This window comes from Malania oleifera, chromosome 10 (assembly GCF_029873635.1).
Source record: "Malania oleifera isolate guangnan ecotype guangnan chromosome 10, ASM2987363v1, whole genome shotgun sequence".
Classification (NCBI taxonomy): domain Eukaryota; kingdom Viridiplantae; phylum Streptophyta; class Magnoliopsida; order Santalales; family Ximeniaceae; genus Malania; species Malania oleifera.
The window spans coordinates 77,522,692-77,540,979 of record NC_080426.1 but is presented as its reverse complement, the minus strand read 5'-3'; the positions used below and the strand labels follow the sequence as shown (position 1 = coordinate 77,540,979).

Genomic DNA, 18,288 nt, shown 5'->3' with positions numbered 1-18,288 from the left:
GATGAGGTAACCATTTTACCTAATTCTTCAACAAGCTCCAAGAAGGGAACCAAGGTAGGTTATAGGAAAATCCCACAATTTGCACCCCTGAAATTCTTGCAAGGAAAGCCCCATTAGTATTGTCTCCAATCGAACAATTTTTCATTTTCCCAAATTAACCTTTGAATCTTGAGACAGCTTCAAAGAGTCCAGTGTCCTGCAAGGTTTTAATCTCTAGCTGCATAAATTGTTGGTGCGCTCATACATGTACTCCAAGATTATACATGAGGGAGTCTCAAAGGAGATTGAAGCATTGGGGGCTTGATTGGGATTTGGGCCTCTCAGCCCTAATTGACTGAGAGGGGGCCAAAGGAGTTAGGGTATAAGGGGCGCTCATTAGTAATAGCCTTAAAAGGGGTGAAAGGGCCCAAATAATTGTTATGTGATGCTCAAACATGAAGAACCCCATCCGAGATTTGCCACCAAAGCTTGGAAAAGCAATTGACGAATTTGGGTCTTTGGGGCTCAAGTCAAATCTATGCTTCATTGTGCTTGTGAAATAGCATGTCATCATTCATCTTCTCCCAAGGATGATATGGAAGTCCTCTCAAGTGCATTTGTGGCTTCAGCACAAATTAGAGAGTCAAGCTAATGGAGTAGCTGCAATAGGAGCATAAGCACACTACCTTTGAGAGATTTAGGCTCTTAGTTTCTTCGAGGATGGAAACTTCTTCGTCATCACACTAGAGATCTTACACCACCCATGGAATCAAAATTTTCTGGAATGGCAATATACCTCCATTCTCATGTGTTAATCTCTGTCATCGTTATGATCCTACTGAATCTATTCCATTTGAATTGACATTAGGGTTCTCTCACCTTTCTCCTTTCTTCTTAGCTTGGAGGAAGCTTTGATGCTAACCCAGAGATCGCCCCAAAAGGAGAGAAACCAGTCCACCTCGTCCATTTCCAAGAAGATGGAAACCGATCTAGCCCTATGATATTTAACAACTCTAAGGATATACTTTCCACAACAGCCATCCTTCATGCACTGCCTCGCACACAAAAACAGAGAGAGAGAGAGAGAGAGAGAGAGAGAGAGGCGGGTATACCTCATAATGTTGACCATAATCATAGAAAGGGGTGTTTTTTAATTTTGATTTTGAAAAAACACAATTAATTTGTTGGAGGTTACTTGCTAGGGAGATGAAAGGACTTGGCTCTAGATGAAATTCATTTGAGGCCATCTTTGTAGACACGCAATTTTGTCTAGGGTCAATTTGAACAAACTCTGCAAATTTATCAATTAATTGGAGTAGAGTGGATAATAATTGGTTAAAAAACAATTAATAGTGATCTCGCCGCCTTTCTCTAAGCCCTTGCTATGCAATTTAATTTTCACCAAGTCTTGGCCTCTAATTTTATATTTTTGGTGTTTAATTGTCTTTGCCTCGTCCAATAGGAGGTTACCCCTAACTTGCATAGGGATTCATTCTCTAGGTTTGAATAAGCTTGTGTCCAAGCGCCCTTATAGGACAAAGAAAGAATTTCCTTCTTTCTTAAGGGTGACTTTGGAAATTGGGATTTAGGGCAACACCCATTGCTTCCCTTTCTCTATAAAAAGGAAGCAAGGGGAGAATTACAAAGGTGACTCATTGGGAGGATAGACGTTCAATTGAAAAAGAGAAGGGAACCAAGGGACACAACACACACGTTCAATTCAAGAGGCCACGTTGTCCTGGAGTAATTGTGGAAGACTCCATTGAGAAGGTCCAAGCTTGAAGAAGAAGACTCAAGCTTAATAATTCTTTCTTGGTTCTTTGCGATCAATGGGGCTTCCTTGATATTCAAATTTCCAAGAGGAACAAAGTATGTCTCACTCTCCTGTACTCTTGCATCTTTTCATGGATACTTGGAATTTGTGACACGATAATGTTGAATCAATTTGATATTTATTTGATCTAAGGAAAAAGCTAAGTTTTTGTCCTATATATGAGTCAAAAACTCAATTTTATTGCATGCTTTGGCTAAAGGCTGGAACTTCATTATGTGGTTGCAAAAAAATCACAATCTTGATACCATGGTTATGTCAAAGTTGTATCTTGCATTACTTCAATACCATGCTAGATGGATGATTTTCTGAAAGAGGAAGAAAGAAATAAGAAAACAAGGAAGAAGAACAGAAGAAGAAAAAGAGATGGTCACTGCAGCAGCTGTTTCAACCATGGTTTTCCGGCTACTCTCTCCGGCAACAAGTTGTGTGGATCGGCAGACTTGGTATTTTGGCCAGCTGTAACGCAGGACATAGGGTCTGGGCGACGGCATGGATGACAACCGACAGCCAGCAGCTGATACCGCAATCCTGCAAAGAAGAAGAAGAAGAAGGAAAAGGGGGAAACAGCAGCGCCGGCAACAGCAAATCTACTGCATTCCAGCAACAAAGGCAGATATAGCAGCGAGGTTACTAAAACAACCGCTGTCACAGCTAGGGTTCTGAAACTCTATTTGTGGGGAAGAAGGCGCGGTCTTTTATTGTTTTAAATCTGAACCGGTCAACCATTTTCCTGTTTTTTTCTTTCATTTATTTTATTGTTTTTTATTTCAATTAATCTGTTTAAATCATTTAAAAATAGTTTTTCACTGTTAAAAAATCCGAAAATTTGAGGAAAATTTTAGAACAAATTTCATAATTTTTTCTATTCATTTTATATTTTCTTTGATTTAGGTTCTTTTAATTAGAGATTGGTTGTTTTGAATAATTAAAAAGGGTCTTACCTCTTGATTTTTTCCTTTAAACTTAGGATTTATAAAAAGTTTTTAGTTAATTTAATTTAATTATTTGATTTTTACCTCATTTTTAATTGATATTGGTTAAAAATCCACAAAAATTGCAAAAAAATCAGATGAAATATCAAAAAATTTCTATTTGTTCTTTAGTAGTTTATTTGGGTTTTAGGAATGTTTTCAGCGTAGATTTCAGTGTAGAATTGGTTCAAAGAAGTGAAAAATACAAAAAATGGGGGATTGAAAGTAAGTGTGGCTTTGTATTTTGCACATAATATAGTTACCTCTTATTTTGTGAGTGCAAGATGTTAAAGCTGATTATAAGTTCCATTTAATTCACACGAGATGATGTTTTGGTTTGCATTGACTGAATAGTATGCATGTGCTTTAATTCATTCCATTTTGCATCTACATGATGAGTCATTTTATGTGCAATGTGGAGATATATCGTGTATGGGTTTTAAACAAAGTGATAATTTGTATACATGAAAAATCCTTTGAGATATGGCATGTTTTAAAGTTCGCTACGATAATTGTGACTGAATCATATTGAATGAAGAGAGAAGGACACTTTAACTAAATAATCCTACTACAAACTTCAGGGTGGTGTCATGTGCATATCTTCAAGGATCTCGAGGTGAGGGAAATCACCGTCTAGCACAAGGTTGGCCCAATACTTAATGGAGTGTAAATTGACATCAAAGCACACACATGATAAAATTTATGCTACAACAAACCTCAAGATGGTGTCTTGCACATACCTTTGAAGATCTCTAGTCTACAACCCTAGCCTGTAGACTTTTGACTATCGGTACCTTGGACCCTAGGTTAACTAGTTAACCAATCAATCAATAGTAACAAATTAGGTATTCTAACCTCACCTAAGATAAAGTAGGATAGTGTGACATTCATTTTGTTAGGCTAGCAAGTGCTATTTTGACTTGGCCCAATACCTACTTGGGTGCCCCCCCCTAGGAGATAAACCCAATTTTGACACTTTCTAGGACCCAATCTCCTCGAGAGTGGCTAGGCAATTAGATAGGTGGAAAAGAGCTCTCTCCATTTTAGGGGGTTAAAATTTTCTTATCCATGCTTGTTTATCCTCCATCCCTTTGTATTATCTTTCTCTCTTTAGAATTCCTGTAAGAGTGGTGCAAAGGCTTGAGAAGTTGAGAGATTTCTTGTGGTCAAGTGGTGTGGTGAGGGTAATAGAGATCATCTTGTAGGTCAAAGACTATGAGTATACCTAAAAGGGAGGGAAAGCCTAAGTCTAGGTAACTTGGTGTCCAAAAACATCTCTATGGTGGGGAAATGGTTGTGGCATTTTCTTTTAGAACCTAATTCTCATTGGCATAAGGTCATACATAGTAAATTTGGTCCACAAAAAAAGAATTAATATTACTTATATGATTCCTTGACAGTTTGTATCTCAAATTTATCATCATTTTCCCATAGAGTGATAATGGGGAGTGAATTCATTTTTGGGAGGACTTTTGGGTGGAAGGTATGCCTTTGGCTCTTGCTTATCCTTGTCTTTTTCAATTGAATTGTTCACACCGAAGTCTTAAAATGCAGCTTATAAGAAAGATCTAGAAAACAAAATGTACCTCAAGAACTCCCATAGGTCTTCATCTCACATAAGTGAGTCTCGTCATCCCAAAACCTTTCCTCAAAAGTCTACCATCCCTCAATCTAACCCTAGAGAGAGTTCCAGGAAGCAAATAAAGTCACATCATGTCGTTCACATCACGTCGTTTGCTCTAGTGGCTAGTATTCCTCAAGCTAGTAGCTTATCTGTGCAATGTCATCATTGCCACACTAGTGGTCATATTGCTGCCCGTTGTCCTCAACGAACCTTAGCTTTAGAGCGTGAACTAATGATCTACCTAATTGTGAGGATCAAATTGTAGATGTTGTTGAGTACTCGAGAGATGAGGGTGAGCCTATTGATGATTTTGAGGATGACCGCCATGTTAGTGTGGTTAGGTATGTCTTATCTACTACTATGAATATTAAGAGGTGGGAACGAACCACTATTTTCCACACTTTTATTTTGTGGAGATAGGATATATAAGTTAGTTATTGATTAAGGGGTAGTAGCATAAATTCCATGGATCTCATTCCAGGTTCACAATTACCTAACTTGCCACACTATAGGATGAACCCTAAAGAGCGTACCAAACTGAATAGTCAGGTAGAAAAACTCCTTGACAAGGGCTTCATGAGACATAGCCTAAGTCCTTGCTCATTACCAGCTCTTCTAACTCTTAAAAAGGACGGATCTTGGAGAATTTGTGTGGATAGCAGAGCCATCAACAAAATCAATAGAGTATAGGTTCCCTATCTCGAGACTTGAGGATATGCAGCATGTTAGCTGGCTCTAATTGGTACTCCAAGATTGACCTACACAGTGGGTATCACCAAATTAACTAGGAGATGTGTGGTAGGACAGTTTGTTTGAGTGGTTGGTCATGCCCTTTAGACTCTCCAATTCCCCCAACACTTTTATGAGGGTTATGACACATGTTTTGCAGCCATTCACAGGAAAGTTCCTAGTGGTCTACTTTGATAATATACTAGTCTACAGTAAAACTAAGGAGGAGCACTTGATACACCTTTATGACATCTTTGTCACTTTGAGAGATTGTTTGCCAACCTCAATACGTACAGCTTCTTACAGCCTAGTGTGCCCTTTCTTGGTTTTGTGATTTCCGCATAGAGAACCACTGATCTAGAAAAGGTTAGAACCATTAGAGAGCGGCCAGAGCCTGGGCCTATCATAGTTTTCATGGCCTTGCTACTTTCTATAGGCAAATCATAGGGCATTTTGGCACCATCTGGCTCTTGCAATTGAGTGTTTAAAGAAAGGAGAGTTTCATTGGACCACATCAGCTGCTAAGGCTTTTAGAGAGATCAAACAAAAGATGATTGAAGCACATGTACTTAGGCATCTAGACTTTAGTATAGAGTAAAAAGGTGGCTTGTAATGCCTCTGGGGTAAGTATAGGTACAGTCTTGAGTCAAGAGGGACATCCTACAGCATTTTTTAGTGAAAAACTCTCAAATGCTAAACAAATATATAGAACATATAACAAAGTGTTTTATGCTATAGTTAAATCCCTCCAACATTGGAGACACTAATTGTTAGCCCTTGAGTTTTGTACTCTTTCCTGACCACCTTGCTTTGCTATATTTGAGCTTGTAGAAGAAGTTGAGTGTGAAGCATGTTGGTTGGGTAGAGTTCCTCAACGAGTACACCTTTATTCTTAAGCATCATTTTGGTGTTGAGAATAAAATGGTTAATAGCCTTAGTAGGGTAGCAATTATTGTCTATATCTTGAGAGCCAAGGTCGTTGGGTTTGATTGGCTAAAGGATGAGTAATCTATTTGCCCTGATTTTGGGTTTATCTTTCAAGGGATGAATGAGGGCCATCATAGAGACTTTGTAGATTTCATCATCCATGAGGGATACCTTTTTAGAGGTACTAGGTTATACATTCCCCATACTTTTTTTTAGAGATCTTTCAGTTTGGGAACTGATCTCGAAGGGTTAGTTGGTCATCTAGGGAGGGATAAAACCATTGCCTTAGTTGAGGATAGGTTTTATTAGCGTTCCTTGAAGAGGGATATTGCTAGGATAGTGTCAAAGTGTCGCACCTGTAAGTTGGCCAAATCTAAGAGACACAACACTAGTCTCTATACCCCTCTTCCATTGCATACATTCCCTAGAGAGACCTAAGTATGGATTTTGTTCTTGGACTCCCCAAAAAAGCCTAGGGACATGATTCCATATTCCTTATATTTGATAGCTTCTCCAAGATGGCACATTGTATCCCATGTCATAAGACTTCATGCATCTCCTGTAGCTAAATTATTCTTCAAAGAGGTTGTCAAATCACAGAGGTAGCCAACCTCCATAGTGCCTAATAGAGATATCAAGTTCTCCAACCACTTTTGGAAGATACTTTAGAAAATGTGTGGGCCTCACTTGCTGTTTTCTTTCACTTGCCACCCCTAAACTGATGCTCAAACTAAGATTGTGAATCGTAGTCTTCGTGCTACCTACAGTTGAGTTTGCTTATAACAATTTTGTGAACAATTTGAGTATGTATTTGCTTACAAACACATTGCACACATTGATCTTGTTCCTTTGCCACCAGATGCCCATATTTCTCAGCCTACCAAGTCTTTTGTTCATCACATTCATGAATTGCATGTTGAGGTTAGGAGAAAACTTGCCATAAGTTATATGGATTATAAACTTGCTGCAAACGTGCATCATAGAGCTAGAGAATTTAATGTAGGTGATAGTGTCAGGGTTCACACAAAACATGAACACCACCACAAAAATTCATTTAAAAAGCTCCATGTTCATGTCATTGGTCCTTTCCTCATCCTTAAGAAACTTGGACCTACTCCATATTTTCTTGATTTACCTACTCAATGACCATTAGTCCAATTTTAAATGTGGAGGATCTAATCTAGTGCTCATGTAGGTCCAACAGCTCCTTAGCCTCCCTTTATTTCTCAACCACAAAAAATAGTGGAGTCTATCTTGGAAGAAGAGTTTAGCAAGAAAATAAAAAATAAAAACTATAGTCTCACACTCCCCAATGACGAAGAGACGAGGTGTCCCTCTCAGCGCATCTGTCTCTACCCTTCGAGCACTCGAGCATGGTGGCCTTCTCCCTCGTTTCTCCTCCTAGCCCCCTTCTAAGCCTCCCTTGTAATCGATCATCCATCCTTTTCACGAACCCTAGTTTCAACTCCAAATATATTCGTCAACCAACTTCCTTCGACAACCTTGTTGAGTTCGAACCAATACTAGCGATGGCAGAGGCCCCCGTGACAAAAGTACCCCCCTCTCTAACGTTCGACAACAAACCTTGACCACTTGTCTTGACTAAAACTCCCTCCCCAACTCCTCACAACGATGTTTTCCTTTCACTAACAATCGTATACACCTCCCCAACCCTATGCGATGACTTTCTATATATTCTCGATCACCTAACAAGTTGTAAGTTCCCTAATCTCGCATAATTTCTTTCCATCATTCTATTGTTCACTCTGGTCCTCTCTTATCCATCCCTCTCGACTTTTTTGCATTGCCTAAGGCCACAGCAGGTGCTCAAATCAAGGATGGGAGAGTTCGCTTCCCTCAAAATTAAGAGGAAAGTGTTATTTATGGTTCAACTAGACTCAATGACTTACCGTTTTATGGATTATGCTGGAAATTCATCTCTCTCATCGTGCTGGCGAAGGATGAAATAGTCTGGATCCTACATATGTTGGGAGTTATTTGCAAGGCTAATGTAGGGAGCAAAGAGCCAACAAGGAACAAGATTCAGCAAGGCTGTGGCTAGTGTGGGTTTGAATCTCTGTGAAAATGGTAGGAGAAGATACATATGCCTAGCAAAAGATAACAGCAAGTTTCTATTTGCCGTCTGCGTTCTAGAGGGTGATCAAAAAAGGGGTTAAGGGCCCTTCTCGAAGCCTTGCTATAACTTTTGCGACCACCACTAAACTTCCTACTAAGAGTGTTGGTCGGATGGGTTTGGATTTCAATTCAACGGCAACCAATGAGAGGAGAAGTGTGTTCTAGAGACTTACATTGAATTCATCCTCTGTCGATGCTGTCAAAGGAGGCTCTAAGCCAAAGAAGAATTTAGAAATGGTTACCTTGCACAATCAGGAATTGTACCAAGCAAAGAAAGATGAAAGTCATTTGGGTCATTAAAGAAAAAGGCTTAAATGGTGAGTGCCTAAATTCAGAACTGCAACATACTAGGCAGTTTAAGAAAGGGCAAATGGTTTACTAGAGAATCAAGAAGAGGTGATTGGCCTAAGTTCAAAGGATTGCCCGCTTTCATGAGAACCTATGACAAAATGCACTGAGAAAGAGGATGCAAACTTTCGCAAGCAATTTGACATAGTAGCAGCAGATAATGTTGAGTGGGCAAACATGAATTTTGAAGGGGAAATGGAAGGGGTTCAATGTTTGATTCAGATGAGGAGATGGGCAGCATGTTCAAGTCCAAAAAGGAGCTTCAAGTTGATTAGATAAGAGTTGAATTCAAGGATGAAGGATTGTTTCAATTGTTCAGAAATCCCAATGCAGAGCTAGAACAGGGTGTGGTTAACAAAGAGGAGAATCCTAAATCGAGCTCACAGCAAATGAAGAGTGTTAGTCTTCACCCAAATTCAGATCTTGCACAAGTAGATAAAAATTTGAAAAAGTGCAATTGTGGTGAGTGCTTTAAATGTTGCGTGAAACTTGCCTTTTGACCCTAGCCATGGGCTTAGTCCCTACCTTGTCTCTAATTCAGTCATTCCTTGTTGTGATTGTCAGGGGAATCTTACTGGAAAGATGGATCTTCTTTTCGTGGGACCCTTGTACATCTAAGAGTTGTAAAGCCATGCTGCCCCTCCCTATTACACCTACGCCTTCTCCGATAACTTTTTGCCACAAGGATGATTTTTCTAAGGGGGAGGGTATTAATCTTAGCTCTAGGGGAAGTGAGAAAGACTGCGTTGACCCACAACAACTCCTCGAAGATATAGGTTTGGAGTTGGTTGACCCTATTGGTAAAGTGGTTAGGTTGGGTTTGAGTCCTAGGACGTATGAGAGAAGAAAGAAGAAAGTCCAAAAGGAGTTAAAAAACTTGGTGTCGTCAATTAATTATAGGGGTGGAAAAGGAGTCAGGAAGGGTGGTAAACGCATTAGATTATGAAGATAGTCAGCTGGAATGTGAGAGGATTAGGGAGTTTAAGGAAAAGGAGTTTGATTAAGGAGGTATTGGATGAGAACTCCCTTGATATTGTACTTATCCAAGAAACTAAATTGGAATTGATATGTGCGGGATTAGTGAAGGCTATCTGGGGTGGACATTGTAGCAATTGGGAGTTTTTTCCTTCAAGAGGTGTTTCAGGGGGCATTCTTGTCTTCTGGGATTCGCGCTCTATTGCGAAAGTGGATACCTTGACAAATTGTTTTTCCCTCTTGGTTTTATTCGAATTTAGAGGAAGGGGTTTGTGGTGGGTCTCTTCAGTTTTACAGTCCTTCTAGGCCCACCTTAAGGAACTCCTTATGGAAAGAGCTCAGCTTTGTTTTCAGCTTTTGCTGCCCTAGGCAGATTATGGGAGGAGATTTCAATGCAGTTAGATTTCCTAAAGGGAAGAATGGGGGAAGAAGAACTACCGCGAGTATGCTCAAGTTTGATTCTATAATTGGGGATTGTGGGTTGAGAGATCTTCCTTTGAGGAATGCTTCATTCACTTGGTCAATTGGGGGGGCTAGAACATAGCTAGTAGATTGGATAGATCTTTATCCTGCAATCCGTGGGAGGCTAAGTTTCCTAATCTATCTCACACGACTCTTCATAGGACAACTTCTGATCACTTCACTATTTTTCTGGAGTCTAGTAAGGTGTCATGGAGTCCTACAACTTTCAGGTTTGAGCACATGTGGCTTAACCATGCGACTTTGAAGCCTTTGGTTAGGGATTCATGGAGAGAGAATGTGGAGAGGGGTTATGAAGGGTTTAGATTCATGAAGAAGTTAAAAAAGCTCAAGGAAAAAGTGAAAGTTTGGAATAAGGGGGAGTTCGGCGATGTTAATCTTAGAAAATCTTGTCTTTTGAATGAGTTGGCGGGTTTGGATAGAAAGGAGGAAGAGGTAATGTTATCGGACTGCAAGGAGGCTAGAAGAGTCTCTATTAAAAACGAGTTGGAAGAGGAGATCTTTCAAGAAATGAATTGGAGACAAAAGACAAAATTTAAGTAGGTGAAAGATGGTGATTGTAATTTCTCTTTTTTCCATAGATTAGCCAAGGGAAGTAAGAGGAAGAATTTGATTAGGGAGCTGGGTTTGGCAGATGGAAGAAGTGCTAATGATCAGCATCCGATAACTTCTATCAATACTGTCTTCTTTCACAATTTGTATTCGGAGGATAGTCTTAATAGACCTATGATTGAGCGTTTAATTGGGATCCTATCTCTGTTGATCAATTGCTTTGGCTAAAGAGACTTTCTGATAAGGAGGAAATGAGTGGGGTGGTTTTTGGGATGGATAGAGTTAAGGCTCCCGGTCTGGATGGGTTTAATATAGCACCCTTTCAAGATTGTTGGGAGATAGTTAAGGCTGGTTTGATGAAAGTTTTCAATGAGTTCTATGGGGATGGGACTTTGAGCAAGAGTATCAATGGCTGATTTGATGAAAGTTTTCAATGAGATCTATGGGGATGGAACTTTGAGCAAGAGTATCAACTCTAACTTTATAGCTTTGGTGCCTAAGAAAGCTAGATCTTCTAAGGTGGAGAACTTTAGACCTATTAGTCTTGTCTCTAGTGTATAAAAGATTATCATTAAAGTCTTCGATAATAAATTGAGCGTGGTGCTCAATGATTCATTTTCTAGAGCCCAGAGTGCATTTGTGCGCGGAAACAAATAGTGGATGCTATCCTAGCGGCTAATGAGGTGGTTGAGGACATCCATAGGAACAAGAAGAGGGGGTTTTGTTTTAAAAGTAGATTTCGAGAAAGCTTATGACAGAGTAAGCTCAAGTTTCCAAGATAAGGTCTTTGCGAAAAAGGGTTTTGGGTAGTGATGGTGTAGGTGATTAGGGATTGCTAGTCTAATGTGTAGTTTTTAGCTATTGTTAATGGAGAACCTAAATCTTGGTTTACTTCTTTGAGAGGCATTAGACAAGGAGACCTATTACCCCCTTTTTGTTTGTCTTGCAGTTGATGTTTTAAGTAGGATGGTGGACAAGGCAATTGATACAAGGTTGGTTTAAGGATTAGGCGTGGCGAATGAGGGGGTGGTAGTCTCTCATCTTCAATTTGCTATTGATACTATTTTCTTTCTTGACAGCCATGCTCTTTTGTTTAGAAGAATTTTGGGTATTCTTAATGTTTTTGAGAGAGTTTCTAGGCTTAAGATTAATATGGGGAAAAGTGGTTTAGCAGCCCTGAATGTACCTAATGAGAGGCTACAGTTTGGGCAGCAAATGTAGGATGTGGTTAATTGGAATGGCCCTTAACTTATTTAGGGGTTCCATTAGGTGGGAATCCTAGAGGGGCGTATTTTTGGAATCGAGCAGTGGAGAGGATTGCAAAGAGATTAGACAGTTGGAAGGGTGCCCTTTTCTCTTTTTGGACGTAGAATTAGGCTAATCCAGGCTTGTCTCTCTAGCATCCTTCTGTATTTTTTATCTGTTTTTAGAATTCCACTGGGAGTCGCGAGCAAGCTTGAGAGAATTATGACGGATTTTTTGTTGTATGGTCCAGGGGGTCATAAGGACCATTTAGTAAGCAACAGAGATTAGTAAGTTTAAAAAGGAGGGGGTTTGGGTCTTTGTAACTTGATATCTAAAAGCACCACTCTTTTAGCTAAATAGTTGTGGCACTTCCTCTTGGAAGATAATTCCCTATGGCATAGAGTTATTTGTAGTAAGTTTGGGTTGGACGAGAATGGGTGGAATACCAATGCTAGCTTGAGATGATCTTTAGGGAGTCCATGGAGGTCTATTTCCCAAATTTGCTTTATTTTAATCCCTCAAACTAAATTTGTAGTGGGCAAGGGATCCTAGATTCATTTTTGGAAAGACACATGGCTCAGGAATGATTCTTTGTACATTTCTTTTCCTCATCTTTTTAGATTCTGCTATGAGCCAAACAAGATTATTTCTTTCTTCGTGGATAATGGGAGAGGCATTCCAATCTCTTGGAATCTACGTTTCAAAAGACTTCTAAATGATAGGGAAATGGTGGAGTTGTCTTTTTTGTTGTCCACATTGAACAACTGCAAATTATCCTTGGTAGGGATGTTCATTTTTGGTGTCTAGATCATTTGAGAGTGTTTACTTGTAAATCATTCTTTGAGTTTTTTACCAATTCAAATTATCCCTTTCCTCTTCATTCAGTTATTTGGAAGGTTAATGTTCCACCAAAATTAAAGTGTTTAGTTGGTTGGTTGTGCTTAGAAAAATTAATACCAATAGCTTGCTGCAGATTCGGAGACCTTTGAAGCCTCTCTCTCCAGATGTTTGCATGCTTTATGATAGGAATTCTGAAACAGCCTCTCACCTCTCTTTGCATTGTGATTTTGCATGGAAGATTTAGAATAACTATTCAGTTTTATGGATGAGAGTTGGGTTTGCCCCTACTCAATGGAAGATTTGTTAATCATTTCTTTTGTAGGCTTCAGTAGAAGGATAGGGCAGCTCTATGGGAGTGTAGCAAGCATGCAAGAGAGCCATCGCAGGAGCCCTTCGTCTTCAAGGTTCGAGCCTTCGAACCAGCACAATCTTCATCCTCAAGGCTTCAAACCAGCACAAAACACCTTCATCTTCAAGCCTTCACCAGCAAGAGAGCCTTCACAAGAGCCCTTTGTCTTCGAGGTTCAAGCCTTCGAACCAACACGACCTTCGTATTCAAGTCTTCAAGCCTTCCTCCAGCAAGCATTCCGCCAGCAACACCTTCAAACAAGCGGGAGGCTTCGAGCCATTGAGTCATCATCGCCAGTCTTCGTGATTCATCAGGCTACTTCTTCTTTAGTATTTTGCTGCTGTTGTTACCTTCTTCTTCTTCTTCGGATTTTTCTTCTTCTTCTTCATGTTCCTCAGGGCCCAGTATTTTGTCACTACTGCCTGCTCATGGCAAGTTATAGATTAACTTGCATTAAGCCACTATGTTGATGCTTTTGAGCCTTCGGCATGGCAGTTTCATTTCCTTTCTAATTTGAAGCTTGAACTTTTGCATGTGTAATTACTTATGTTGAACTATGTATGTTTTACTTGGAACTTGGTACTTGGTCGTCACAATTTCTATGAGTTTATGTTTAGGTATTGAATTTTTGGCATTTTAAATTATAATATTAGTACTGATGTGTTCTCATATATCAATTACCCATCAAATAGGCATTGTACACAGTTTTAAGGAGAGCGCCTTCGCCTCGCACCTCGGCTCCAAGTACCCTTTGCGCCTCAGTGCGCCTTGTACCTTTGACTACTATTGTTTGGAATTTTCAAAGCTAGTTTTCGGGATTTAAATAAGGATTGGGAGAATTGGTTGGATTGATTTCTATTTTTTGATGTTTTAGTTTTTCTCTAGTTTGTTCCACATTTTTTCTGGGAGATGCCTTTTCTCCCCGCTGTAAATTCTTTCCTATTAATGAATTTCTTTTTCTATCAAACAAAAAAAAAAACAAACAAACAAACAAACAAAAAAGGAGTTTGTGACTTCTCCTTACGGTGGATTTCGTCACTACTTGACTTAGTGGAGAAGTCGTTCCAAGTCAGATGCTACATGGCTTGCCGAGGATGACGTCCATAATAGCGCTTTTATTTGCTGGAGTTATATTTGCAGTCCCACTCTTCAGAGCCAGGTTACTTTTAACCAAAGAAGAATGATGGAGGACCATCTAAATCCCATAGGCTGCCATTTGGCACAAGTACTTGGGCAAAGGGCTAGACAATTGTGCTTGTATTAGGTTCTCTTTATATTATTTAGTGACTTCCTTTAGTATTTTGTAATTATGTGTTTAGTTGGGTCAATTTTGTAAATGTGTGTTAGTTGTAGTGGTGGTTTAAGGGATTATTTGGAACCACTTATAGAAAAGTACTTTTCTAAAGAAAGGTACTCATCTGAAAAAGTATTTATCTAAAAGTAATCTAGGATTACTTATTATAAGTACTTTTACTTTTTTTATCCTTTAAAAAAAAGTTGTTTGGAGAAGTGTTTTTTGAAATAAGTAGTCACTTTTTAAGTATAAACCAAATATTGTTTATTGAAGCAAGTACTTAATTTAAGAAATTTTCACAATAAATACTTATATTTGAAGAGGTTTCAAATTGGGGGGGGAGGGGGGGGGGGACTAAGTGCTCAGCATGCAAGTTGATGTACAGTTATTGATTTGACTACAGACTACTGCAGTTTCCCTCTCTGCCTCTCTTTCTCCCACAGGTTTCTGCCTTCTTCTTCTTCTTCTTCCTTCTTCTTCCTCTCCCCTCTCTGTTCTGTTCAGACTCTATTTTTCTGACCTTCTCTTCTCCTGTAAAGCTGCTGCTGCTGCCACTTCTCTTCTTCATTTTCTCCTTCTTCTAGTTCTCTCCCTAATTCTCTCTCTACAACTTATTAATTGTACCACATCTCATCATCATGTCAATAATGCCACCCAATTGCATTTAACATCCACAAAACAACAGCCCTTAAAACAATCTACAATGGAAGCACAGGGAGAAGCCAAATACCGCACCCTGTCCAAAAGAAGATCTAATGACAATCTCTTTCTAGAAATTATTGTAGTGTTCTGTTCCAGCCAAATTTCCACAGCCTCCCCGCATCCTTACCCTTCCCAAGACCAACAAAAGAAATAACTCTAATAAATCATTTTATTCTGGTTTTCAACTTAATCATCACAACTTGAACTTTTTCATAAATTAGAAACCTTCTCAACCCTGAAGAACCCAACATTATTTCCACCAGTTCTCACTATTAATCCTAATTTAGGGGTGGATTATGTCTTTCTAAAGGCTCACTAAATTTTTGGATCTGTTCTTTGTATGATTAGCAATACGCAATTTATAAACTTCACAACAATTTTACTTATAACACAGAACATTTTGGTTCATGGAACAGGAGCAGGATTGGGGTATAGGGCATGCTCTGAAATGTGGAACATAAAGGTACACATAAATAGATATATTGGTGAAAAGGGTGTAACAGCACTTGCATATTTTGGAGAGGATGTTAAGGTTTTTCTATATGTAGAAGAGATTTTCTGTTGAGAAGTAGATTAATAATGACACATAAGCACAACAAGTACATTGAAATTTCAACAACAATCATATTTCATTTGCATGTTTTCTCTAAAAAAAAAATAACAGGAGTCAAGAAAAACTAACAAAAACTAAATTTTATGGTGTTTGAAGGAAGAATGAAGATAATAAAAAATTAGTCCTACATTCAAACCAATATATGTGTGTGTGTGTGTGTGTGTGTGTGTGTGTATTTATATCTCATGCACATGCTTTCTCTAGCTAAAAAGCAACAGAAGCAAATAAAAAACTTAAAACAAGACAATAAATAATTCAAAACCCTCATAAAAAACCAACTTTTGAATCTTGAGAACACAATCACCAGAGTTCTGCCCCTTCTTCTCAATGGTAGAACACTATACTCCTCCAAGAGTGAAGAATGGTTCTGCAGAGGCAACAGAAGGCCTAAAATTCTATTTTCTCCTTGTTTTTTGGACAACACCAATATAGAGATAGAATAGAAAGCAATCATGGGGAAAAAATTAAAAAGGCTTGGGGGTTTTAAACCAGTTAAATCTGACTGAATCTGAGAGGTCTAGAATCGTGTGAGTTGAACAGTGTTCAGTTTAATGGTGAATTGGTATATTCTGTATTGATTCACTTGCTTTTCTGATTCTCAAGTAAGATTCAAATCAATATGATTAGAAATTGATACAATTCTAACAACTAAACATTCGAATAAATTCAATCACTTCAATTTTTTCCCTTATAGTCCATAGTCCCAAGACAAAATTTTCCATATTTTCATTCCATGCATTGCACAGGTACAAGCTGTACTGAGTATCAATATATGAAACTCAAGTAGATGCATAAAAAGTTTTAGACTCAGTTTATACAAGAATACTTGCGAATTTCAAAGTCCTTTTATATTCAAGACACAGTTTCCATATTTTTTATTCCATGTGCACGCGTGTAGGACACAAGCATCAATATATGAAACTCAAGTATAAAAAGTCCTAAACTTAGTTTCAGCAGAATTATACAAGAATACTTGTGAAATTCAAAACCCATATATCCCCATGAGAAAAGGATGAAATAAGTTGGGGGGGAGAAGGGGAGGCAGGGAGTGTACCTTATCACGAGGATTGTGAGGCTGTCCCAAATCATTCTTGTCATCATATCCATCATCAAGTCCAAGAGCATCTAATAATCGTTCACCTAGATCATCCATTTCATGGCTAGCTCCACCACCACCATCCTTCTTTATCTTGTCCTGAAAGCGATGCACAGGCTTATCTCCAACCCCAACATGCTCGCCATGCAAATCCCTTAAAGACTCAACAACATCTGATGCTGAAACTGAATGAAGGCTACTTCCCGAAGGAGGGCCAGGCTGATCAAGCTGTACACTGAGCCCCAGTTCAGCTGACACATCGCCATGCATTTTACTATTATCAGGTGACAATCTCCTCACTTTCTCGACCTCATTATTTAAAGCAACAACACCACGATTCAACTCCACCGAACTATGCATTTCCTTATCCACATTGTGCAGTAAGCCCCCCTTCCCATCCCAAGAATCCCAATGTCCCACTCCCTCTGGCTGAGTTGGAAACCCCCGCGGCTGCCTTGGTTCAGTCATTATCCCTGGCCTATGAAACCCACCAAGCTGCTGCCTATACCCAGAACTCCCTCGCCTGAATGCATTCAAACTTGGGTTCTTCCGCGAGTCAAACGGCTGGTCTCTAACCGACCCAGTTAAGCTTCTGTTCCCTAAGCCCATTTCTCTCCTCTTCGAGACATCAAGCTTCGGCAATAAACCATCCCCATTAGCTCCTAAAACTGAAATATCATTTGATAAACCCTCCTGGGATCGAATTTCACACGGGAAAGTACCAAACATGAGCCGCTGACGCCCGTTAACTGAATTCCCTGTGTCATTCAGACCCAAAAACCCTAATTCTAGAACATCATTGTCAACTGTGAACCTTTGGTTTGTAGCCAATTGGGAACTCTGAGAAATATCGAATCCTTCATTGCATGGGAAACCCGTTGGTACGGACCAAGGAGGGCTTTGGGAAAACCCTAACAAGTGAGGCGGGTATGGAGGAGAGAAAGAATGGGGCCAAGGAGGGGGAGAGGGAGGGGTGAGATCGTGACCCCTGGACGGCCATGGCGGGAAGGGCATGGAGGGGCCAACAGCGGCGATGGCGGGATCGTGGGTGAGAGATTGAGGTGAAGCTCGAGATGGAGCAGCACGGTAGTGCTGTGGTAACAGTTTTGGCGTAGTTTGGGGCCGATTGTCGTGGTTGGAAGATTTTTGGAGCAGATGAAGGAGAAACTCGCCGCCAGTTGCCGACGCTGGTGGCGGCGGCGGCGGCGGCTGCTGTGGCAAGTCACCACCTCCACCACTTGCCATGGTGGTGAGTTATGCTGACGAAAAAGTTGGGAGCGGAGCAAGGGCGCGAGAGGGAAACGACCTCCCTTTGTTCTGGATAGGCTGGTCTACCACGTCACTCGCGGAGTAAATTTTCCTGAATTGAATATTGTCGCAAGGAGAAAAAGCAAGAAAATGGATTCACTTTATGCCTCTATATACGTGTACTATGACATGATAATCATTATAAAACTATTTTTTTTAGAAAAACGTGAGGACCCGTGAGAAAATAATTTTTTATTTTAATTTCTGAAAAACTATTACAAATTAACTATTTATTTTTTATTTTACAATATTTATATATATACATAACTTAAAATAAATTTAAAGA

At 39.5% G+C, this 18,288-nt stretch overlaps 1 protein-coding gene across 2 annotated transcripts in view; it reads right to left on the bottom strand.

Annotated features, from left to right (window-relative positions):
* Positions 1-18,086, bottom strand: part of LOC131166049 (UTP:RNA uridylyltransferase 1) — a 75,349-nt gene extending 57,263 nt beyond the window's left edge. For both annotated transcript variants that reach the window (XM_058124276.1, XM_058124277.1), the window contains exon 1: positions 16,653-18,086. In XM_058124276.1, coding sequence (XP_057980259.1) covers positions 16,653-17,939 — 1,287 coding nt within the window. In that variant the 5' untranslated portion in view covers positions 17,940-18,086. The remainder of the gene's footprint in view (positions 1-16,652) is intronic.
* Positions 18,087-18,288: the final 202 nt, after the last annotated feature.